Source organism: Piliocolobus tephrosceles, chromosome 2 (assembly GCF_002776525.5).
Source record: "Piliocolobus tephrosceles isolate RC106 chromosome 2, ASM277652v3, whole genome shotgun sequence".
NCBI lineage: Eukaryota > Metazoa > Chordata > Mammalia > Primates > Cercopithecidae > Piliocolobus > Piliocolobus tephrosceles.
In genome coordinates this window covers 134,513,324-134,538,681 of record NC_045435.1, presented here as the reverse complement: position 1 = coordinate 134,538,681, position 25,358 = coordinate 134,513,324, and the positions used below count along the sequence as shown (strand labels likewise).

Sequence of the window (25,358 nt, the reverse complement as noted above, 5' to 3'; positions counted from 1 at the left end):
GTAAATTTGAGGATACCTTAATGAAAAAGGTATTTTAATCTGGTTAAATTCTTGACCCATATCTTTAGTATACCATAATTAGATGCTTTTAGAAGTTCTCAATAAAAAGAGGACTTTGTACTTTTTAATATTTTTCTAACTGAGGCTCTTTCACTTAATCCAACAAAGAAAGGAGGGAAAGACCTGCTTCTAAATGAGCACGTTAGAAACGAGAATATACGCACTCGTCTTTGTCCACCTTTTCTCGGAGCTTCTTTAGTTGTTTACTTTGGCTGAATTTCAGATTTTGAATTATGTTCTCGAAGTATTCATCTTCTTTGTAGTTCAACTATATTATATAAAAGATTTGGGGAGAAATATTAAAACCAGTATCTTCAAAATTTTTGCTAAAAATCATAGGGATTTTCTTAAATTATATCAGTCAATAAAGTTAAGAGAGAGCATTAAAAAACTTACAAAAAAGGATGTAGTTACAATTAACCTAATTCTATTAGTATATCACAGGTCAGTACTCCAGCCAAATCACAAATTCAGTCTATTATTTTATGATAATCAAATGAAATCAAGTGTCAAACAAACCTCACATTAATGACATTAATCTTCACATAACACATATGGATAATACATTCTTCTTTAGTACTTACCATGTGCCAAGTACTGTTCTAAGTTCTTCAAATTATGCATTATACTCATTCAATTCTATTATACTAATAGAATCTAATATTATGCTCATTTAATACCGATGAACTAAGGGCTCCTATCCCCATTTTAAAGTCAAGGAAACTGAGATACAATTTAGTCAAACTGAGTGGCGGAACTGGGATCTGGAATCAAGGAACTTGGTTTTGAGTCTATGTTCCTAGCCACTACCCTCCTGCTATAAGGACCCCTGGGGCTTGCAACTGTGACCAGATCATTTAAAAGAGAAAGTCAAGTTTCTTCTGCAAATGGAAAGAGAGAAGAAGGCAGTATGGCTTCCAAATCCCCATGCTAGACTAGTAATCAATGAATGAGGAATCATTGTCATCCCAGGACCTGGGCAAGGATCACCTCGCTGTCACCAGGGTATCATGGAGTTGTGGTGACCACAAAGTTAGCAACAGGACTTTCAGTTGAATCTGAAATCAGCACTGTAGTGACTTTAAGCAACTCTCTGCTCTTTTAACTGTTACATTACCAGGGCAGAACAAAATAGTTTCCAGTTCTCAAATATCAGGGTTTGTTTTGTTTTGTTTTTAAAATACAGTAGGCATGAACTGGTTTATCCAGTAGAGGAAAACTTAGAAGGTGGAGGAAAACTCGAAGCCTGTGTAAAACGTGATAAGGAGCTTGCCTGTTGTTCACCATCTTGACGTCTATCCCTTCCTTGATACTCTTTAAAGGACACCAGATTTTACTCACTGTCCTTAAAATGGAATATCTGGAAACCAAATGAACAATAACCAAATATAGTCCTGGCTAATGAAAACAAAAAGGCGAAAACAAATGTCATTCTGGCACCAGCATTGCCAGCGTTGAAGGCTTTATATAATATGACCTGTGGTTTTAGGCTACTTCACATTTCAGGTACCCCATAGCTAAAAATGACACTACTATCAGCCCTAAGGATCAGTAGTCCAGAGTCTTTATAGAGACTTACCTCAAGGTACTCATTATTCAGTTTGTTATCATTTGAAACAATGTCATCAGGATAGCCGATCCTTTCTTTAATTGCTAAGGCCTATGAAAATTATAATATTGAATGTGAAGATGATTATGTAACTTTCAGATACACACTTATAATCTGTCCATGATTAGCAATTGAATAACTTGATCTATACTGTTCATAAAACGAGTGTCTGACATTCTTAAACAGAGAACTTTGCAATGGATCTTTCCTGGGACATTCAAGAACAAAGGAAAATTGGGTCTGAAATTGAGTTTCTAATGCCTTATCCTTACAGGCTGCAGCTTTCTCAAGAAAACCAACATGAAAACTGACAAAACTCATTGTTCCACATATTTTGTAGTTTTATGAACTTTTTCTCTCAAAGGCTTTTTTATTTTTTCAAGTTTTTAGAAGGAGTAATATTTAGAGCTTCCATTCTAACAGGTTATAATTATCTTTCTGCCTCATTGATTTGGCTGAGAAAACAGATATGGGCTTATAGGTTTACTGCGAATATTATTCCTAAATATTGGTTCCTGGAGTTTTTATGTTCTCCTTTATTCTCCAAAGTCAGTGTACCTATCTTCTCAAGTTCAATAATGGCATTAATTAGGTAAGTGGAAAACAGAGTTTTCCTTGTTATTCCAGCTCATATTTATCATGTATTTACTACTATCTTTCTTGCTTTTTTTTTTTTTTTTTCTTTTGAGACAAGGTCTTGCTCTGTTGCCCAGGCTGAAGTGCAGTGGCGCAATCAGGGATCACTGCAGCCTCTACCTCCTGGGCTCAAGTGATCTTCCCATTTCAGCCCCCCAAATATGCACCACCACCCCAGATAATTTTTGTACTTTTTGTAGAGACAGCGTTTTGCCACGTTGCCCAAAACGTGGTCTGAAACTCCTGGGCTCAAGCAATCTGCCTGCCTTGGCCTCCCAAAGTGATGGGATTACACCAGTGAGCCACTGCACCCGGCCTATTTACCACTATTTCTAAAGTTCATTTTAAATTATTTTAAAATGGCTTACTTTACTTATTTTATTATTTCATTATCACTTGTTTACTACTTGCTATTTCTATTTTTGTTTTATTTCTATCTTGGTTTTCTCAATGATATTTGACTTCTGATTCTACCACTTCATATCACTCTTAAATAATTTAATTAATTTAAAATTTTCATGAGGAGTTTAGCCTGTATCTCCGAGTTACATGGTTTGCCATCAAATGGATGTGGTTTTATCGTAAATCTATTACTTGAGCCCAGGGTTTCCCCAGTCAGTGGATCAGACCTCATATGTATCACTGAAGTCACTGAGGCCAAATCCATTTTCTTGTAGGTTTGCCATCAGTCATGACAAACCAGCCCCCACTCAATGATACTTTATTTCCTATAAGACATTTCCTTAAAGAGTGTGCTAAAGGATACAAATTCTACAGAAAGTATAAACTAGTACACACAAAAAAATTCATTGTCAATTACTTTGGGTAAATACTGTAGCAAAAACATTAAGCAAGTTTCTTTATTGCAGGACTTCTTACAATTAAAAATGGGTTAGATTATAAGGTTAGAATCATAAGTTATTATAAATGTCCAAGATGGGAAATTGATTTGTCAATTTATTCACTCAACATATTTCAAGGATCTTCCAAAGGCCATGTATGTTGTAAAGGACTGAGGATATAACGCTAGGCAATATTTTCTGTCCCCCCGCCCCCACCCATAAAGAGCTTATTGTAAACAGCAATGATAAGCAGTGAAATAAATATTAACTCCCAGGTATGATAAAATCACACCCTAGGAGCATGTAACCTAGCCTCAGGTGAGATGAGGGAAGCCTTCCTATGAGAATTGTATACTAAACTCTTTTGACTATGAGCCTCTTGTGGAACAACTTGCATGTCCGGTATTTCGTGACACCACTTTGGAAATGCTGATCCAGAACAATCCAACTGGCTTTACCAAGCAGAACCATGTCATGCACAGCTGTGACATGAAAGGAGCAAATCCAACCTGAATGTCTGAAGAGCTGCCCAGAGTGACGGAAAAATAGCAATACTGGGGGCTGAGGTTCTAAGCCTAACCCACTCAGGGCTCTTTGAGAGCTGAAAGAAGATAATCCTTCCATGTGATTTAATTCTAAAAGAAAACTAGACCAGAGGTTGATTATCTTATTAAAATACATTTATTATGGTCTCCTCTATCAATCCAAAGAGTCTGCTTTTTCTGCCACCCTAACTACAGAGATTAGTCAGGATGCATGTGAATGTTGCTCATAAAGAAGGTTCAGTTTTCACAGGACCATATTCCCCGTAGTTGTTATATAATTATAAAGACAAATGATCACAGTAAATTTAAACCTAAGATTTCCTGAGAAATCTTAGACTTATTCTTATGCAAGAGAGTAAAAGTCTCAATAAAAGCTGCACATTATGGGTGGGCAGGAATAGTTATCAAAAAGCTTCTTCAACATCTCTTTAATTATAGATCTTATAATGCACCAATAATGCACCACCTTACATTTGCTTGAACAGAAATTTAACATTTTCACCTTGCTAGAGTACTGGTTGCAGAGATAAAAGATTCAAATTGTAGAAATACATCTTTATCCACAAAAACTCTTTTGGGAAATATTACATATTGAAAGAGCTTACAAGTTTTTATGCAATCTTTGATTATATTTTTTTTCCTAAATGTTTTTAAAGTTAACTTTTCCTATACAGATTTTTCTTTGCTGGTTAGCTGCTTGCTCTTTACCTTTTCTTCAGCTCTCTTTTTGGTCTCGGCATCCATCCAAGTGAGGTCATCTAAAGTCTGAATAAAAACTTCTCGGATCTGTGCAATCAAATCCTCAACCTCAAATTAGAACAGAAGACAAATATAGGTCATTAATTCATTCTTTGTAACACAGATTTTTAAAAATAGAGCTACATGCTATCTTTGTATGACTTAATATGTTAATAAATGTAAATTTATAGACAAACTGTGACCTAAGCTAACAGATATATGGGACCATTATATTTTAAAAGCAATATTGCTATTATCAATACTCTTGATTAAATAGGTCTTAATATATGCAATAAGGTAAAAATCATTTTCGGAATGTAATGGTTTCACTATCATACTGGAAGAACTAACATAAAATATTAGGGTTGTCATTACCATTAATGGTTTAGCTAAGCATAAAGTAACATTTCAATAAATTCTTTCACCATACCATTAAGTACCACTGTCTTCATTTTCCTAACAATGAAAAATAAAGCACTTTTTTAATACTCCAAATGAATCCTGTTTTACTTTCTATGTTTTTAAGAAAATACTAATTTTGGGGCAATTTTGATAATAGAAGAGTTTATAAATGACTATATAAATAGAACATGTTGCTGGGTACTCCAAATACACTGCTTCTGGAAACCGGTGAGCTGGTTTTGGACTAGACAGTATTAGGAGCAGAAACATAACTAGACTCTTGGGGAAGGCAAGGGAAGATTTATTGGGAAACAATGGCATATTATGATTCAGAGGTTCTCTGCCTAAATTAATAAAATTTTAGCCAAATGATGGAGAACTGTAATCGCTCATCAGTGTGAACAAACTGATAGTGCCCTATATAACTGACAGTGTATCACTCTGAAAACATTACCACGTGTTTACTCTCTCCAGCAAATGCTGCTTCCACATAAAGCCTCCCCACAGCATTTTCCATATTCCCATTGACATAGTTTGCACAACGTCTCCAAGTTGCTGTTTCTGAGGTTGTACCATAAAGGGCCTATGGAAGAGGAAAAGGAAATGGCGTTTGACCAGAAGGACAGGTCTGGAGCATGTTAAGAGCACATATTTCACAAATGTCTCGTCTAAGTTCTTGAAATATTCATCACTTCTCCTCACAAGGCATATATTCCTAGCCTAGCATGAAATCTAATCCAAATGGATTGTTTACTTATATATGATCTGAAAACTAGGTATATTTTCAGTAGATGCCCCAGTAGAACTTTTTGCTGTTACAAGTTAGTATCATTGTAGAAAGCATTAGAAAAAAATACAACATTGTAACCACTGCACAAACATAAATGTGAAGTTATATTCAATAAATCTAATGGGGGAAATATGGTATATGAGAAAACACATTACTGCTTTTCAAGGTTTTAGCTGAACTCTGAGTACTTAGGGAAACTGTATGTGTATAGATTTAAGAATAACAGGATAACCTAAGCAAGGGAGATTCAGCACAATACCATTTTTGCATTCTTTAATTTAAAAAGATGTCTACATTTTATTTTTAAAAACAAAAACTGGACATTTTAATCAATCAATGTTATTTTCTTTCCAAGACTCCAAATAACATGTTTGCTGGAGTCTCTCCTTCCTCAATCTCTACTGCCTACTCCCCTCACCACAGTACCAAAATGGTGATGGTTTAAATAACAGAGGTATAGGCTAAGAAACGGTCTTATTTAACTCCAGGTAGGGGTACTTTCAATAGACCGCCCACATCAATATAGTCCATCTGTGTATATGTCCAATGTGCAATGAGCACCTGAAAATCAAGTTAATTAAAATAGATAACCCCAAAATTACTTTTAACACAATAACAACAACAACAACAAAAATCAAGACGGGATTATTTCACGAACTGGTTAAATAACCAAATGTGACTCCTTACAGGACAATGCAATCATGGTGCCACGTAGACCATCATAAGATGGTGAAGCCCATGAAGACGTATCTTCCTCGGCAACGTATCCTAAATATGTGCAAGATAACCAACTTTGGCATTCTGTCCCTTCGCAAAGTTCACCATGTCCTAGCAGTGTACATGGCAAGCCTTCATAACCATGTATCACTTTATGCTTTAAGTCTTAAGAAAAGAGAGATTTTTTCTTCACCTTGCGGAAAGCATTTCTGGACTCCTTGTAGGTTCGGCTGAGGCTGCTTACAAGATCCATTATGAATCTCCAGGACATTAAATTTTGAAGATCTCTGTATAAAAAAAAACCACCACCCAGTAACAGAAAAGATGAGGCTGCAAAGCTTCTGAAGAGTGATATGAAATACAAACTTTGAAGACATGGGGACTGTGACATACCTACCTGGCAGAATATTTGGTAAGAATGGGCTTAAGTTTGGTTAAATATTCTGGAGCATAAACAACCACATCTTCCTCATTTGTAATACTAATATTCACAGTTGACATGATTTCATTTGTGAAATTTAACCAGCTGAATGGCTGGAAAAAAGCAGGCATGAAACATTCAGAAATTGTGTATTTCTCTTCTTGGTTCCAAGATTCAGTTATAGTTAGAGGGTTGGACATTAAGGGGTGTCACTTGCATCACATAATTATCACATTGATCAGTTTGATATTCACTTGGGATTCTTCCTCAACTGTTTCAATCAGTTTTTAAATAAAAACTAGCTCTTCAAATGATTATTTACATAGAATAATTAAACCAACCATTTAAGAGTAAAAACAAAGCCTTTAAGCTTAGGGAACATATACCTAGAAATTAGGCGTAATGTCATCTTCTTTGTCTAACCAATACTGAAATAAAAATAGAATTTAAATTTAAATTTAAAAATAAAGCTTTTTTGGTTGAGGCAAAAATGGAAACGTGTATAAAGTGTTTATCTTTTAAAAATGGATATTAATAAACCATTCAAACACAGTAACACATCTCAGTGGAAATTCTATTACAGATGAAAACATACTGTTATAGCAGTGGTACAATGATATTATGAAGTCAAAGAAAACAGCATCTTTTCAATTATCAATATTGGCTCTACAGGCATGCCATGTCTACACTTCAGAAGCTAAGTTTGGAGTTGTCAAAAGATGAAATCTTGTCTTTCTAAATGGGAATTGATAATGTTTAAGACTATCAATATCTTAGGCTGTATTTTACACACACAAACACAAGCACACAGCACCTGCTGAGTATGGGGTGCTATGCTATGCACTTTTCTTCATTTCCTTTGGTGATTTAGGTAGTTCTTTCAAAACATATTTATTAAACACTTATTATATTAAAAATATATGTAAGATATCTAACTCAATAATTTATGCCTTTGGAAAAGTCCTTGTTAACTAGAATTAGTGCCAAAGAGAATGTCATCGCTGAATGTGGTAGTTTGTAGATTTTCCCATAGGTGTTGCTTCATTTCTTGGCTGTGTGCGTCAACTAACATACAAGAATAAATGCATAGCCACAAAAAGAGATTATTGGGTACTAGGTAAGGAAAAAGAAGTCAATTGCTGTTTATAAATGGAATCTATAAGAGAGATTTTCTTTTTATTTGTGTTCTATTTCTGAATTATTGTTCTGAACACCTCTGTAGATGGCCTTGATGAGAACATGGGAAGTTCTATGAATAAATTATCATTTTTCAGAGTTAAAAGGAAATCTAGTGCTTTTATTGTGTGACTGTCCAAGTCTGATGACTATATAATGGCCTCTCAGAAAGATGTTCAGTTTTAGAATTTTCCAAACCCTTTCCTGTGGTAGTTTCTAGTATTGTATAGCTGCCTTAAAAGGAATTTTAGCAGCTGAGAGAGGTGTCTCACACCTGTAATCCTAACACTTTGGGAGGCTGTGGCCGGCGGATCACTTGAGCTCAGGAGTTCGAGACCAGATTGGCCAAACCTCCTCTCTACTAAAAATACAGGAATTAGCCAGGTGTGGTGGTGCATGCCTGTAATCCCAGCTACTTGGGAGGCTGAGGCAGGAGAATTGCTTGAGCCTAGGAGGTGGAGGTTGTAGTGAGCCAAGATTGTGTCACTGTACTCCAGCCTGGGCAACAGAACGAGACCCTGTCTCAAAAAAAAAAAAAAAAAAAAAAAAAAAAGGAATTGAAGTTCATTTATTTCAATAAATAAAACCTTGACGAATTTTAGAAAGAGTATTTCAATGTTATAATTTAGAAAATGGCACAATAAGAGAGCACAAAAAACTTACCACTTACCTTCCCATTGATCTCTAGTGAAAAGTTACTTTGGATCTGGGCCAATGTCATTTTGTTATAAAGAAGCATTGGATCATTTCGATCTTCAGGTTTAGCTGTAGCCTATGGATTTAATTTTTAATCATTATTTTAGAATTAAGAATTCTTTAGAAAAACATAACTATACTTGAGGGTAAAATATAGGATAGATATAACATAATTTAAGTCCTATTCTGTACTTGTTTTTGTAGTTTGTTTTGTCATTTCAAAAAAAGTGAAATGTAAGAGATTTTTGGAGTATATTTATTTAGTAAGTATTATTGAGATTTGGCTGTGGTGTCAAGTTTAAAATTTTTAAAAAATCTTTCTACATTTTGACAACTGCCAAGCCGTATAAGCAATATTTATGAGCTATGGCTAAAGGCCAGTTCAGTTGTGTCTGTGAATGTTTCATATTTTAACTTTCTTTGATATGGTCATCTCCATTTTCTCTCTTAAATACTCTTTCTCCCATCTTCACCGTTACCATTCAGTGTCCTAGTTAAAATTCAGCAAGGAAAAATAGGTGCCACTGTTTCTACAAGAATTTATGGCAAGTAACACAGAAAATTCCTGGTACAGAGCACAATTTGGTTGCAAGTTATCTGAGAGTGGCAACATTATGGACCTTCCTTTGTGACCGTTCTCCCACCCTGCCAGACCAGTTTAGTGCTCTACATGCAGCAGCATCCAATTTTATTTCTTTCACTGAATTAAAAAAAAAAATTGCAATAACAACTCCCCAACTAGTGGCTGAAATGAGGAAAAGCAATTTTAAGTGAGAAGAGACAAAAGGTAAAGGTTTAAAATTGGAATTATTTCTCAGTGACTATGGCTCCAGTTTCCGCTTTAGGTCACTTACCTATTCATGTACTGAAAACAATTATTTATTGAACATGTCCTACGTGCAATACTATGCTGGATTTTGTTAGAGATGCATAAATGATTCAACAACGGCTAAGGCCTCATGCCCATCTCATACAAGAGTCTAATACAAGACTGAAAATATAGACACATAATGTTGAGATAAGACACAACAACTACAGAGCTGATGCTGGTCAAAGGAGAGTATGGTCTGGGAAGGTGCAAGTGGCAAAAACCCAGAGCAGGAAACATTTCTCCTCTAGCAAGTCTGTTTCCAACACAGAACCACATGTAACCCATTCAAATGCCATTCATTCAGTGGCCCCTCCAAGAACAGCCTGGTTCTGATAGGAGATTTTTGGTTTCCCATAGCCCCAGGAAAGCTAAAATTGCCCTCCACGATCTTGACTCTTCAAGATTCTGATGAGCTTACATGGCAGGGGCAAGTAGATAGGGAGTCAGGGATGCAGGTTGTTGTTTGCAATGACAAAGAGAACTCTGTGGGTCCTAGACTGACTCTGACCATAGGTTTAAACAATAACCTGGATGCTGTTTATACTCAGAGACTGCAGTGCCCTATCAAAGAATCATCAGGGAAGAAAGTGCCAACTCAGACTCCAAGGGTTGATCTAGAGCCAGAAGAAATTCAGGAATACACTCCTTGGGCTTTGTTGCGAAATTATTGTCTTATCCTCTGTCAGCTCAGCAGCCTGACAATTTGAACTCAGTGGTATCACATTGCCACATGGCTATGTTCAGGGGTTTAATACTTCTTAGCAAAGAAATAGAGACAATCTCTGTGATCACTTTAAACTTTAAAATAAAGTAACATTCTATACATATCTAAACTAAAACAGCTTTGCATTTGCCCTGAGTCTGAGGGGCATCTAACAACAGTTTGACTGTAAATGGTAGAATTCTGATGAAATCCACTTATAACAGGCAATTAAGTGTTTCTAGCTTAATATTTGTCCAATTTAGTGTGTCTTTTAAATGTCAGGAACCCAGTTTACTATAAAATTCTTTAGTTTCAAAGGTCCTTTTGAAGTCAATGATCTATTACCAAGCCATGCATTTTTACTACTTGGTTAAAGTGCTGTACCTTTTACTCTTAAAGTATGATAGAGAGGGGAAAGAAAAAGAAAGCGGTTGACATTATTCGGTATATCAGAAAAAAATGCGTTTTACATTGGCAATTTCTTTTTCCAATTCCATAACTTTATTCATTTCCAAAGCAAGCTGGTTTTCATCGATGGGCAATCTTTCTTCCTGACGAATCAATCTGGCCACAGAAATCATAAAATCCACATATGCTGTACAAGCCTGCAAGAAATAAATAGTACTAAACTGTTGGAGAAGCTCTAAATATTCATCATGGTACTTAAAATTCATTTTCATTTCAATATTAATCTTTGGTAATAGATAACCTTAGTAAAATAAAAATCCTTTTCTAAATACTTAAAGAAATGACCTTCACAGATTCTTAGACAGTCAATATATCTTTGAATTAGAGCTTAAAGGAGAGCAATGAGGTATCACTTTGAAATTACTAAGTAATGTATAACCACTTGGTTATGGAGACTTTGTAATTTTCAATTTTCAATAAAGTTATTTTGCCTTAATTAGAATGAGTTGCAAAACACTTGATAAGCAATAACATATACTAATTTTTTTTCTGTGAACAATAATACATTTCTTTTTAAATTTTATTTTATTTTTTATTGACATGGAGTCTCGCACTGTTGCCCAGACTGGAGTGCAGTGGCGTTATCTCAGCTCACTGCAACCTCCACCTCTAGGGTTCAAGTGATTCTCATGCCTCAGCCTCCCAAGTAGCTGGGATTACAGGCGCCCACCATACCACACCCAGCTAATTTTTTGTATTTTCAGTAGAGACAGGATTTCACTATGTTGGCCAGGCTGGTCTGAAACTCTTGACCTTGTGATCCGCCTGCCTCGGTCTCCCAAAGTGCTAGGATTACAGGCATGAGCCACTGTGCCCAGCCATAATAATTTATTTCTTTACCAAATCTCTTTTTCTCAGTTTTTCTGTGCTCATATATAATCATGTTGTCAACTATTCATGGAGACATGACCATAAACTCATATAACAAAATCAGACATCTTTTTATCTGTCTCCTTGAGTCAAGCAGTTTCTTTTTTATGAAGCTGTGTTGTCAGGAGCTCCAGCAACACACACCTGTAGGTTTTAGTTCATTCCATAAATAGCTCCTGTTACTGTAAACTTTCACTATAAGATACCATAGATTTAGATATTAGGTTTCTTCTAATAACTCAAATTCTTTATATTTTATCTTCACATACATCTTAATTTGCAAAAGTAAACTATAGAATAGTTGTATTACTAACCTTTTACAGAATATGTAAATGACTTATTCAAGTTCGTAGTGGCAAGAACACTAGGAAATTGAGTCCCACTTTCGTTAGGTTTGAACCAATTGCTATTTATTAGCCATTATTACCTATTAGCAACTAAAATACATTATGATTCCACCTCATTTTAAAATTTAGTAAAGCAGTCAATTGTGATTATGGATAGGTGAGATTTCTATGCTTCAAAGACTTGTTTGCAGGGTAAATACAAAGAAAGGCTATAAAGTGTGCTATAATGTGCTTTAACATTTCCAGAGTTTTAAGAATATTTTACATCCTTACTGAACAATTAGAAGTGAAAGGGTCATCCTTATATTCACTGTCAGTGCAAAGGTACATCTAAATATTGGGTACTTATGGACATAGAGATGGCAATAATAGATGCTGAGGATTACCAGCGGGTGGAGGGAGAGTGGAGCAAGGGTTGAAACACTAACTATCAGGTACTATGCTCACTACCTCAGAGGCCTGCTTCCCTCCAACAGACTGCAAACATAGTCACGCAGCCATTTCTGGGCACTGGAAATAAAAAATAGCCCCCAGTCAAGCAGGACACTAGAGCAGGAGGAACATGGGACCTAAGAGGACCCAAACTCAGACCAGCATAGGGACCATTTGGGGCTTTCATCAGGTTATTAATAAGAACCTGAAGATTTGTACAACTTCTTGTATAACTTCTAAGGTTTATTCCATGCTTGGGGGGCTGAATCTAGTTCTTTTTACAAACTGAGTTCAGTTGATCTAAAAAATTCTCTGTCATATTCACTAAATCTCATGTTTAAAAGCCCCCTTTTGTTTTCTTAAACACAGATAACTGAACTGAGTGAAACTGTCTATTAGTCACCTGGTGCCAGAAAGGACAAAGCGATGTCAGCAGTTTCCCTTGCAAGCTCTGTCTTATCATGTCATAGCTGTGTTATGCAGTGAGACAAGCTCCGCCATGTATCACCGAGGCACATATTGGCCGAGCAGTTTAAAATACACAAACTGGTTCCCTATAATGATAGAGCCACCTACACAAGATTATCTCAGGTCTGCTCAGATTTCTCTATCTGACTTGCCACCATCTGAATCCATCATTATCTTTCACATGAATTACCATGTGGCCTTCTCTGATCTCTCTGCTTCCATTGAAACACATTCTACAAACAGCAGTCAGAGATGGTTTAAGCAAGCCAAATTGAATCACCCATGCCTTACACAAGTGACTTGTTATTCTATCACCTTGATTTATTTTCTTAATAACACTCACAATTTGTCTCATTTCCTTAAATTATTTACTTGGTTATTGATTGTCTATCTCTTCCCATAGGACATGAGTTTCATGAGAACAAGGACCTTGTTTCCTTGGAATCGCTACTGCCTAGAAAAGTATTTGTCACATAGCATAAGCTCAATGAAGATCTGTTGAATTAAAAAAAAATAAAGTTAAACTGTAAATATATTAAGTTTCTTTCACTTCCTATTTTCTTGGAACTTCTATTCTTAGCTCAAGTCCTGAACAGTTTCTCTCAGCTTGTACATTGGGTAGGTGGACAAAGAAAATCCCCTGTTGTTAAGTCTCCGTTCGAGCTTGCACCTGCTCATCTACAGGATGGCCAATCTCAGCCTGTACTCTTTCCCAGGTACGTACAATTTGGAGACTTCTTCTGGCTTTTCTGATCTAGGCGCACGGCGCACAGACTCTGGGTCATCACTTTCTGGTTTCAGTCCATCATGCCCATGTTCCAAGTCCTCTATCCTCATCCCTAAAATGTCTCCATTTTTATGAACCCCAGATTTTGTGAAGGCTCTAAACTTCTTTATAACTCTGGCTTCTCCTCCCTAGCCATGCCTGGCAGCAGTATACCCTGTAGCTTCTACTCTCCAGTTCCTTCCCCACCTCCTTATGCTCTCAAACTCTAGCCCCAGTGGTTTTCTCGCTTTTCTTTTAGTCCTGAAATGCTCTACTCAAAGAAATATTTTGTTGATGTATAAACACACAAGTAAAATAAATCATAGTGGCTTTTGAAGTGTGTGTATATGTGAGGTGTTTCTTCACAGAGCCCTGTAAGTGGCACACACAAAGTAGTCCTTAGGGTTGGAAACCACTAACCTCACTTATTTCTCCTTCTCAAACATCAGTACAGAGCATAAATATATCTATTATCTAATTATGCTCAAATATTTTGGATTCCTAACCTTTAGATTTCTTTATGAAGGAGAACAAAGTAAGATAACAATTGCTCTTGATACGCTAAGAAGGTAGAGAAAGGGAAGCTTTGAGACCAATTCCAATTCGCCCCCAATACAGAGTTCAGACTCTTTTGAAGGTAGGTGATTCCTTAAGAAAATTAAGGTCCTCATTCCTCTCAGTGAATCAATATATAAGAACTCTCTCACATAAGGGGGCTGGTTGGTTCTATTTAAAAATTTTGTGAATGGGCATGGTTATGTTTATGGGCCATGTGTATCTTTCGTATTGTTTACCTAGCATAGAAATTCGTACTCCTGTAATGCATAGAATTGTTTTGAATCTCACTACTCTGTTCTTTGAGGTAGCAGTGTGTCATTAAGTAATCTCTTCAGATAATCAGAATACCTCAGAACTCAGGTTCCACCTCTTTAACAAAGATATATCACAAGAAGCTCCTTGACGAGAATATTTTGAGAACAGTTTGTTAGGAATGGCAGACACGGTGAATGTGGGCCCCTTTCTGAGATGATGCAACTGTTCCATATCACTTTTCCTTTCTAGATTGTAATAATAATCAAATATTACAACACAAAAATTCCATTATGCGGGTATCCAAAGCAAAAAAAAAAAAAAGGATTTCTGTAAAGTGAAATGATCTGTCTTAGTAATTATAGGGGCTATTTTCATAGTTGATAAGAAGTTTGGTTTTAAGATTATGGAAGATGATTCCTCTGGATGACCTGGGTTATCCTGGAAGAAAGGATCAAAGAAGACCTGGGGAAACGGGCTGAGTTAATAATCTGATCAAGGAGACCTATGATTAGAGTACTTTTGACTGACGAGGGAGTGTGACCCTCCCTGATCCTCAGGCTCTGAGGCATATCTGCAGAAGGTAGACCCCACACTAAAGTTTTAAAATTATAGGCTACAGCGATATGCAAGGAAGCCAGACTTCTCTGGTCTAAAAACATCTTTATTTGACAAAAAAAGTTGGTGATCCTATGCCAATTCTCAAAACTCCTCTTGGTTATCTTCAATAAAATAATGTAAATTGCAAGTGCATGATACCCATTGGTTGTATAAATATACCTCAGCAAACTGAGTTTAGCAAAGAAATAACTGGGGATTGAAAAGAGGCAAGAGAACACAGAGTTTGTAAAATGCTCAAGAAATGTATGCTATTAGCTGTTGACGCCCTAAAGCTCACGTTTCCCAGAATCAAGGGAAGGAAACAAGATGGGCTTCCTGAAGATTGGGTTCTTCTTTCTTTTGTTTCCTCTCTTCCCTGCCATCTTCCCCCTCAATCATTCATTCACTGATTCTGTAGTATTTAAGGACCAGAAACTGAGGTAGGTATCAGAAAAAGAGCAAAGGGCAATGAGACACAGCATTGTTTCCATTTAATTTACAGTTTTATAGAAAAAAAAAGACATTAAATAAGAAGTATACAGAAACCTGGGTGCCAGGAAAACTATATTAGAGGAAAGAGTGTGTGCAGGTGGTGTGTGTGGGGGGGCAAGTTCTAGGCAAAGGGAAAAGCATATATAAAAGCCTATAAGGGAGAAAATCATTGAAGCCCAATGATACACTGATATTAACATTTCTTCCAGATTTATAACTCCTCTGCTGAAGGTAAACTTGTTATTCCACACTTCTCACCATTTTTTGTTCATGAAGCAATAAGACACAAGACAGAAATACTTACGGTGGTTGACATCTTTCAGAGATAGCAGAGTAGTGGAAAAATTAGAATTAACTTTTATTTGATAACTTGCTAGAGATACAGGGGAAACTGAGGGATTGCAGGTGGTAGGGATTAGGAGAGAGTAGAAATCCTTATTTTTATAAGGATAACATTGGAATTCTTACTGTAACAACACACACTGTCACCTCCATGCCCAAAAGAATGGATTTAAAAAGAGGGAGAGGGTGCAGAAATATTCAGATAATTACCCATTTCTGGGATGACATGTAGCTTTTATTTTATATGCAACTCCCTTCCACTGAAAGGAGATTGCTTACAGCTTGGAGCACTCTGCCTTGAGAAGAATTCCAGGATCTCAGGTTAGCAGGAAAGAAGGATGTCACCAAAAGTACATAGTTGTGGAAGAGGAGCGAGGCAGCAAGCATGGTGCGTGTTTGCTAGTCTGATTCAGTGTTGAAGAGCACCTAATTTAAGCTGAGAATAACTTACGGGCTGTAAGTGCCAGTGCAGGTGAGTTTCCTCTATCATTTGCTCATTCAAAGAACTCTACTAGTATGAAGTACCAACTCTTAAGAGATTGTAATAATGTAATAGAATGAAGAAGAGAGAAGGAGCAAAGTTTGCCACTATACTACTCTTTTGCTGAGTGTTGAGGGCAAACTTCTGAGCCTCAGATTTCTCACCCATAAATTCTATAAACATATTTCTGATTCTAGATTTGATCACCACTGTGTTATTTGATCACAAATACAGTATTTCCTAGATCAGTGGATGTAAACTGTGGCAGACTCTGCTAAATGACATTGGTATATGTGCTCCTCAGCTTTTAAATGATACGACCTTCCTCTCTGCCAACCAACTTTTAACAAGGCACAGACATGGCCATTCTGCTCAAGACTACATTTTCCTGCCTCCTTTATATTTAGTTGTGGCCACATGACAATGTTTTAATCAATGGAATGTATGCAAGTTCTGCACCATTTACATAAAAGTTAACTATTTGTCTACCACTTCCCTCTTTCTTTTTCCTATGGCTTGACATGTGAACAGGGCACTGGCGAACCAACTTTGACCAAATAGACTAAGAAAAACACAGAGGAGGCTGATGTTAGAGCAATTTTCAAAATAGATCATATGTTTTAAATACTAAAAACCAAGATACAAATAAGGAATTTCAAATTTCCTAGTTTTGTAAAATACCTTCATTCATTCTATTGAGAATATTCATTCTATCAAAGACAGCTCACTATTATGTGTAATTTTAAGTCCCTGTCATGAATGAAAAACATCAGAGGGCTAAATTTGATTTTGGCCTTGCTTGTTACTTATAAGTTTACACCAGATGGTTCTGTAGTTTGGTTTTGGTTATTTTCTTTTTCTTTTTACCTCTTTATAGATTCCAGTGCATTCATAGTAATCTCTAGAAGGGAGGCCAAGTCGAGGTTGGTCAATCTGTAAAAAATATACATGAAAGAAAATAAATCATTCAGCGAATATAGAAAAGTTAGAAAAATACAAGCATGTCTATCTATGTATGTGAAAGATCCTACTCTTGCTGTTTATAGGGGTAACCATCAGACACTGAGTAAATACCTAGTTAGGAAATGGGTTCTACACTACTTGTAAGTGTTATACTAATGGGCAGTTAGATAATCTGGAGGACTGTGCTGCAGATATTTAAGGAAAACAAAAGAAAGCGAACAAAAGATTTACTGGGAGGGATTTTTAATGCAGAGCAGAAGGTGCAAGTGAACAAAAACATGTTAGATTCCAGGACGTGGAAATTTCTAAATTACCTATTCACAGATTTCCCAGATTTCTCCGGATTTCACAGAATCCGGAGATTCTAATGTGCTTCCCTGGGAACATTTTCATCTGCTCCCACCCTTAGTTGGGATCCCCTTTCATTGGAGGGAGTGGGTTAATAGTCTTCAAGTTGATTTGGATGGATGGGGAGAAGGGGAGGAGAAGTGGAAAACCTCTAAGGTAACTCCAGAACCTTTTAGCTAATGTAACTTGTGCCAGAAAATGTTTTTTAAGATTCTCTACTCTAAGGGAATGGAAGCGACTTCTCCATGGTTCCCCCCAAAGCTGCTCTGCTCAGAAGAACCTCAGTAGACCCAGATAGCAGTTAAGGGTGTGAAAGATGAAACTCAGTTCTGCGCTAATGTGTCTAGTCCATCTATAATACCCAAGTGAGAGCTACCTGGGCATACTTGCAGCTTTGCGAGATTGTTTCTGACTCACTGCATGGCAACATGAGTGTGGAGGTGAAACAGAGCATTTCTGGGTTAAAGAGAGAATCCTAGCAGCTGTGGAGGGCCTAGGCCAATACAAAAGAAACATAACCCAAAGAACTGGTATGGAAAGAGCCAGAAGATATCTCCACCTGAAGGGCCCTGATCCTTCCCCATGCCCTGGCCCTCAAGGTGATCCTGCAAGGAGAAAGTTTCAGAAGAGAAAGAGTCCCCTGCAGGAGATTTGGGTTCAATTCCTTTCATGATTTTAATACAAATGACCATAAAGATTTATGCAATAGTGACACAGATATGATTAGGTGATTCAGTAACCTGCAATTTTTGGTATAATTCTTTATACAGGAAACCAAGGAAAAAAAAAGGAGGAAAGAAAAACTCTAAATTTTTCAGTACATTCCAAACATATTCATTAATCTAGTCTTAGGTGGTATCTAAATCAAATTGTTTACATTTTTTAAAATACAATAAATCCCTTTCAAAAGAAAGACTTTTTTTTTACCTTTAGTTGAGAAAAAAGTACAGATATTCTTTAGTGAGAAAAAAATTATGTTTAAAATCCCTTTTCTATGTTCTTTTTGAAAGCAATTATTATTTTTTGGTTTCCAGACCTGCATTACTTCTATAAACCAAAGCATGCTCCTTTCAAGTACCATAAAAAGAAATTAGGAACTTTTTCTGCACAGGAGGGGCCTGGAGCCCTTCTTATCATTTGTTTTGTGAAGGGAGAGGTATCTAAAACAGAGGTAGCAGAAGCAAGAGGTGAATGTCTAAAACACAGCATTAAGAAAATACTTTCAAAATTGGGACTTCAGGTATTAGGGACACAGCATGAATATACTACCTCCTTGCTTATTCAATTCAATTGAAAATAGCATTATTTCTAAATACCAATAACAACAATGTGTGTGGGAGTTTTGTTACAATTTAAAGGTAACTTGAGTTATTTGCCACACAAACTTACATGAATTACATGATTCACAGAATTCTTATCATCAGTGCCAACAAACAAATTAATAAGGACTTTTTTCCCATATTTAGAATTCAGTTGTGCAATAGCTTTCTCAGCTGTCCAAGAAGCACCTAAAGCAATAAAAGATAAAAATATCTTTAGAAGCTTCAGTTCATTAACGATATTATAGTAACATAGATTTTACGTGGCAATTATTTTTTTAAGTAGGAAAATTGCCTTACCATATTTTTGCTCCCAGTTTTCTGTTGCTACCGGCCACCCATATATGTCTGGTAACAGTTTCAGAAGAGGTTCTCCACCTCTGCTGTCAATAGCAGCTTTTGAAAACAACAAACATAAATTCAGTTAGAAATCTAGGCATAGTTTGGCACCAATATATGCATACTCCTAATGAAATCAAATGAAGAGCACTTACATTCATTTATACAAGACCTGTACAATGTTTTTGCTTTCTGCACTGCTATTATATCTTCAGTTTTGGGTTCCTGAAGGACATCTGAAATAAGGACATTTAATAAAATGCATCAACATAATTGCTTATTTCACTATGCAAACATAATTGTTCATTTGCAGTAAATTAACATTTGCAAGGGGAGTTCAGTTAAAAAGGAAAAAAAAAAACTCGCTTTTCTGGAGGTACATTCATTTCCTCACCCAAGTTCCAAAACCTTATAGGAAAAACCAAACCCCTTACCAGATTATCAGTCCTAGCACAGAACTGGGAGTCAGTTTAATCAGCCAATTTAGAAGAAAGTCCTTTTGACTAGATTATCTTTTTTTTTATGAACAGTGATGCATACTGCTCTGCCATAGGTAACAGTTACTTTTCTTGAAATTGAGATTAAAAAGAAAACAATAACACAGAGGAATTTGGAATTTAGTATGAATAGTTCTTTTGAAGGCTGGAAAATAATTATCTTTGTGTGACTGTACTGTTCATGCTCCAAATGAATGAATTGAATTGTCCTACTTATTTCAATGTTAAAAAGTAGCAAAAATTGTTCTTCTACAAATAACTTCTAGAAGAGGGGAGAACACAGAACAGAGGATAGGAGGGACTTGTCTAGATTTCTTAACTTCCCAGGGAGACAGTCTTAGCCAGGTTAGAATATACCTATGCTGGGAAGGCAAATCTCAGTAACATCTTACAGTGACTTTACACAGGGTTTGGGTAGGGAGACTACAAAAGTAGGTTTCTGCGCCAATCATTTAATTTTTTTTTTCTACTGTAAAATGACATAAAACTACCATCTTGGCTAAGTATAGTGGCTCACGCCTGTAATCCCAGCACTTTGGGAGGCCAAGGCTGGTGGATCAACTGAGGTCAGGAGTTCGAGACCAGCTTGGCCAACATGGTGAAACCCCGTCTCTACTAAAAATACAAAAACTGGCTGGGTGTAATGGCAGGTGCCTATAATCTCAGCTACTTGGGAGGCTGAGGCAGGAGAATCGCTTAAACCTGGGAGGCAGAGGTGGCAGTGAGCCGAAATAGCACCATTGCACTTCAGCCTGGGTGACAAGAGCAAAATTCCATCTCAAAAAACAAACAAACAAACAAACAAAAACCCAAACCTGCCATCTCTAGGAATGATACAACTTTATCATTTGCATACCTACAAATGAAAACAGGAATGCTAAGAGATGTCACCATATTAATTTCGGTGTCTGCCACGACCAAAGTGACTCGGTGGTGGCACATAAATCCTGGAAGGATTATTAACTTTTTAATCTTCTGTGACATTCCTTGTAATGGCTAACAATTGTATATTTAAAAAATGAACATATTAAGAGAGAAATCTTTGATGCACAGACACACTCTCCACTAACCTTTCAAAACGACTTCTAGTTCATCTCTTAAAATGTCAAAGTTGCCGTAACGGGAGCTGGTCTCAGGAATGACATTGCGTTTCAACCAGCCTCCGCAGGCATATTTGAAGAAGTCTGCACAAGGCTCAGCAGTGGCATCCATGTTTTGGATCAGTCGAGCAGCTGCAAGAGCAGAGAAAACACTAGATAAAATGATGGGTTTATTTCTTAAGAAGCTTAAAAGGAGAAAAAGGCTTATTGCTCCCTTTTGATTGCATCCATTTGTCAGATGCTCTGTTTTCTTTTTTATACAAGTCAATTCAAGTGGATGAGGAATACTACCTGTGCATAGTTCTCTTTTCCTTCACTATAGTTGGTTCGTTTTATTTTGAACTGTGTGGATCCTTCCACCCTGGGTCCTACAGCCTTCCCACCCCACCCCCGAATCACTAAGTTTTCTGGCTAGTTCCTATCTCAGAAGAACAAAGAATAGAGGTCTACTTTGAGTTGGCCATCCTGCGCCTGAGGTTAGTATGTCATTCTTCACTCTGATAACTCTAGTTGCCAACTCTGCTCTTCAAAGTGCTGTGACTTTTGAATGTCTCTGAGACTCCAAGCCATGGAAGATTGTTAATGAATTTTTATTATTTTAGAAAGGATCTGAAGCCACTGTTATTACTTCCTGGACCTTGCTCAAATAAATTTTGTAATTCAGATTTGACATCCAATTTGCATTTGTTTATATAGAGTCTGTCATTATAAAACTCGCTGTAAGCTTATTAGTTTTTCTTAGGTCCACTTTTATCTTTCAGGACTATGATGAAAATGCAAATCAACCAACACTGAGTATTTACAATCAAGATGCTGACTCTGCTAAGAGCTGCAACTGATAGAAAGATATATGAAACAGGAATTATTACCAATGAAGATGAGAATATGGCCCAGTACCCATAATGTCTATACCTGGAACAGAGAAAATTCTGCTCCTTCCCTCCCCACTTTCAGTGTCATACAAGTTGAACTGTTTTGGAATGAAAACAAAAGAGCAACTGAGAATTCATCTGTATCAAGAGAATAGAGCTCTCAGATGAGCTTTTGAGAATATTTCACTTTCTGAATTAATTAATTAATTAAAAACTTCAAACAATTGCTGAATTGTGTGGATTTTTTAAACTTGGTATGGTAAATATGGTTTCCAGCTAAGCGTCAAGACCCTACTTTGAACCACCTTTTCAGAATGTTTGCTTGTCTGGCTGGAACCTCAGGACCCAGCTCTTTAATACAAAATGTTCAGGACTGTTACCAAACCAGTCTTCTCATGATTTTTATGCCTTAGTATTCGGCACATTGCTATCATAGCCTCCTGGGTTTGAAACTTTGGGTAAAACTGTATTTCCATTTCCCCTTGGTTTACTGGTAATTCCTTTGCCCCTCTTCCATACCTCTCATTCTGATTGGTAACAGGTTTAAATCATCATTCCTTTTTGACTAGAAGTCACCCAGTTCTTCATCTTGATATATTCTACACATCTTTCACAAACCAAACTTCCCAAAAGAATCTTTTACACTGGCCACAACCTCGCTGAAAAATGTCAGTGGCTTGACATTTCCCAGGTTAAATTATAAACTCTTGGCCAGGCATGGTGGCTCATGCCTGTAATGCCAGCACTTTGGGAGTTCGACACCAGCCTGGCCAACATGGTGAAACCCAAACTATACTAAAAATACAAAAATTGTCTGCCCATGGTGGCAGACACCTGTAGTCCCAGCTACTCAGGAGGCTAAAGCAGGAGAATCGCTTCAACTCAGGAGGTGGAGGTTGCAGTGAACCAAGATTGCGCCACTGCACTTCAGCTTAGGTGAGAGAGAGAGACTCTGTCTCAGGGGTAAAAATAAAATCTTTCACTTGGTTTCTAAACCTTTACCAGATTGAATGGATCACCCTACCTTCTTCCCCTTTTCCTCTTTTGGTGTTTTACGCAAACTCTGTTCCAAACAGATGGACCTCATCAATGTGTCAAAAACGCTCCTTGTTTTCTTAGTCCTGTGCCTTTGCTTTAACCTCCTCATCCCACAGCTTTGATTGCCCTTGTCACTCTTTCCAAATTCTACCTGTCATTCAATGTTCAGCTCATGTTCCGTCTCTTCCCTGATGCTTCTGTGACTCAAAACTTCAAGGAATATTTCTCCCAACTCCTGAGAGCTCATTGCCTCACTCTGTCTTCAATGTTTAGATGAGACTACTTTGAGTTTTTCACTGTAAACACCTACTCTGTCTACCTAACCATTTTGTTGATGTGATTAGTCTCTTTGTGTCACCTAGCACCTAGGCAGTAGGGGTGCAATTATGTTTATTTGTGACTGAATCATCTATGAGTCTTCTTACCATCTTCTCTTACAGCTCATCACTCCCCTCCTCTCACCTCGTCACAGAGGTCAGATCAGTTCTCAGTTCACTGCCTCCAGAGTCCATTTCATCCTTCCCATTGTTTCCATTCTGTTTCAAGTCTTTCTCTCAGACTCTGTGCACTTTTGACCAAGTTGTGGCTCCAGGCCTCTTCCTACCCACGTCCATTCTGTACTCCACAGGCAGAGTCGTGTTCTCAAAATACTTGAGAATGTCACTTTCCACTCCAAAATTTTCAACACCATCATTTTGCAATCATAATAAAATCCAGGTTCCATAGCACATTGTAACACTAATAGAACTAATGAAGCTTCTCCTTTGCTACTTTCTCACATGAGCCATCCGTCACAGTTAAATGAGTGTACTCAGTTTCTGTGAGACACCTTATGGTTTTCTGCCTCTGTAACTTTGACCATATTACCCAGCCCCAACAGGTACTAATAAATACTCTTTCATATTATTTCATTTTGGAATTTCAGGCATTTTCAAAGCCCATTCCAAGTACTCCTTCTTTATGAAAGACTGGCCTGAGAAAAGTCTGTATCAGCTCACAACATATTCATTTTTTGCATGCAAACTCATTATCTCCTCACCGGACTGTGGCTCTGTGAAAATAGAAAATGCATTTTCTCTCTCACAGAACCTAACACTGTACTCAATCCAAGACTTGCCAGTAAGAACTCCAACTTTAACACTTCAGTTAAAGGCTAGGAAACTGATCTAAAAAAAGGTAGAGAGAAAAAGCAATTCCCTTGAACTTTGAAGGAAGTAAAAATACGGTAATGGGAAAGGTGAAAAATAAAGATTCTAAATACATAGAAGATTATTATGCAAAATGAGAAACCAGAAAACTAGAGCCTGAAAGAAGTGCTAACTACAGACATTCTAAGAACACATTTAGCAATACATAACTCTTCTCTTTTAAGATACTTAAAAACATTTAAGCTGAATGTTGTGAAGGTTATGCCAGGAGGGGGCACTTCTGTTTTCTTCCCCTTTCGTAGGAAATGAATGGCTTCTGTCATGACACCACAGAGCAATAAACTCTACTCAGAAAATAGTGAACAAGTAATGAACAAGCAGAATGAACAAGGAGAGTCATGAACAAGTCCTACTGCCTATTTGGAAATACCACCTGTCCTTAAACACTCTGAATAAAAAGGATGGCTGGAGGTTTCAGTTCTCTGATCAGGAGTGCAAATTCTCCATCCTGTAAATGCAACTGTACTTCTCACATCTCCCAGGAGGCAAAAAGTACAGTTGAACTACTGGCATCTGCACAACAAACCAAAGAAATAACATTCAGTTTGTGAGGGATGTGCAGAGCAGAGAGAGGAAGAGGGAACTCTGCTAACTCCTTCCAGGGCCACTCTTTAAATTTCCCTTGGACCAGAGAGCTTGTCTGAGCATGGATGCATCCAATCGTTCAAAGAGAGCTCTCTGCTCTGATGAATATTTTGGGGCCAGGGGCCAAGTCAAGTCACGGCCTAGCACTTTTATGCTGGGTCTTTGATCAACCTTCCTTTAATCTCTTATCATGAGTTTGATTCTTGTTTTGCACCTTATCCTCTGGACCTCGTCCGTGCTGACTTTTCTTTGAAGTCAGCGGTAGACTTGTGGGTAGAAGGCCGTAGGAAACAGACATACAACTGTCAAACTGGTTGTAATTGTTTTTATGTTTTGTACTTTGTTTTGAATTACTCAGCCTCTCCACATAGCCACACCTGGGCTCTTCAGATGTTTCCTTATCTGTGGGTCTCTGACATCTCAGTAAACAAATGTGGTTTAAAATCAGACAAAATTATTCATCTTAATAAGCAGATATAAAAAAAAAATGTAGTAAAGGCAAATGTATTGGCATGGAATGTTGTTGACCAGATGTTTAAAGTGAAAAAATGTATACTATGATTTTTCAAAATCTGTATAAAAGCACAGAAAATCTAGAAGGATATATACTAACATATTTACAGCAGTTAGATCCGGGCAGAGGGATTAAGAGTGTGTTTAATTTTGTATTATTTGCTTATCTTTATTTTCCAATTTGTATTAGATGAACATGCATTGCTTTTGCAATAAGGGAAAAAAGTTTATTTTTAATTTAAGAAAATGGTCACACAAAGACAAGAAAAGTAATCTTCTATTAATAATGAGCTT

At 37.0% G+C, this 25,358-nt stretch overlaps 1 protein-coding gene across 3 annotated transcripts in view; it reads right to left on the bottom strand.

Annotated features, from left to right (window-relative positions):
* MME (membrane metalloendopeptidase) overlaps window positions 1-25,358 on the bottom strand; it is an 88,227-nt gene that overhangs the window by 32,185 nt on the left and 30,684 nt on the right. For all 3 annotated transcript variants that reach the window (XM_023192251.3, XM_023192252.3, XM_023192253.2), the window contains exons 4-16: window positions 20,819-20,980; window positions 19,407-19,487; window positions 19,213-19,308; window positions 18,983-19,101; window positions 17,150-17,215; window positions 10,677-10,811; window positions 8,607-8,708; window positions 6,737-6,873; window positions 6,533-6,626; window positions 5,287-5,415; window positions 4,401-4,499; window positions 1,640-1,720; window positions 225-328 (exon numbers count right to left, since the gene is read on the bottom strand). In XM_023192251.3, coding sequence (XP_023048019.1) covers window positions 225-328; window positions 1,640-1,720; window positions 4,401-4,499; window positions 5,287-5,415; window positions 6,533-6,626; window positions 6,737-6,873; window positions 8,607-8,708; window positions 10,677-10,811; window positions 17,150-17,215; window positions 18,983-19,101; window positions 19,213-19,308; window positions 19,407-19,487; window positions 20,819-20,980 — 1,405 coding nt within the window. The remainder of the gene's footprint in view (window positions 1-224; window positions 329-1,639; window positions 1,721-4,400; window positions 4,500-5,286; window positions 5,416-6,532; window positions 6,627-6,736; window positions 6,874-8,606; window positions 8,709-10,676; window positions 10,812-17,149; window positions 17,216-18,982; window positions 19,102-19,212; window positions 19,309-19,406; window positions 19,488-20,818; window positions 20,981-25,358) is intronic.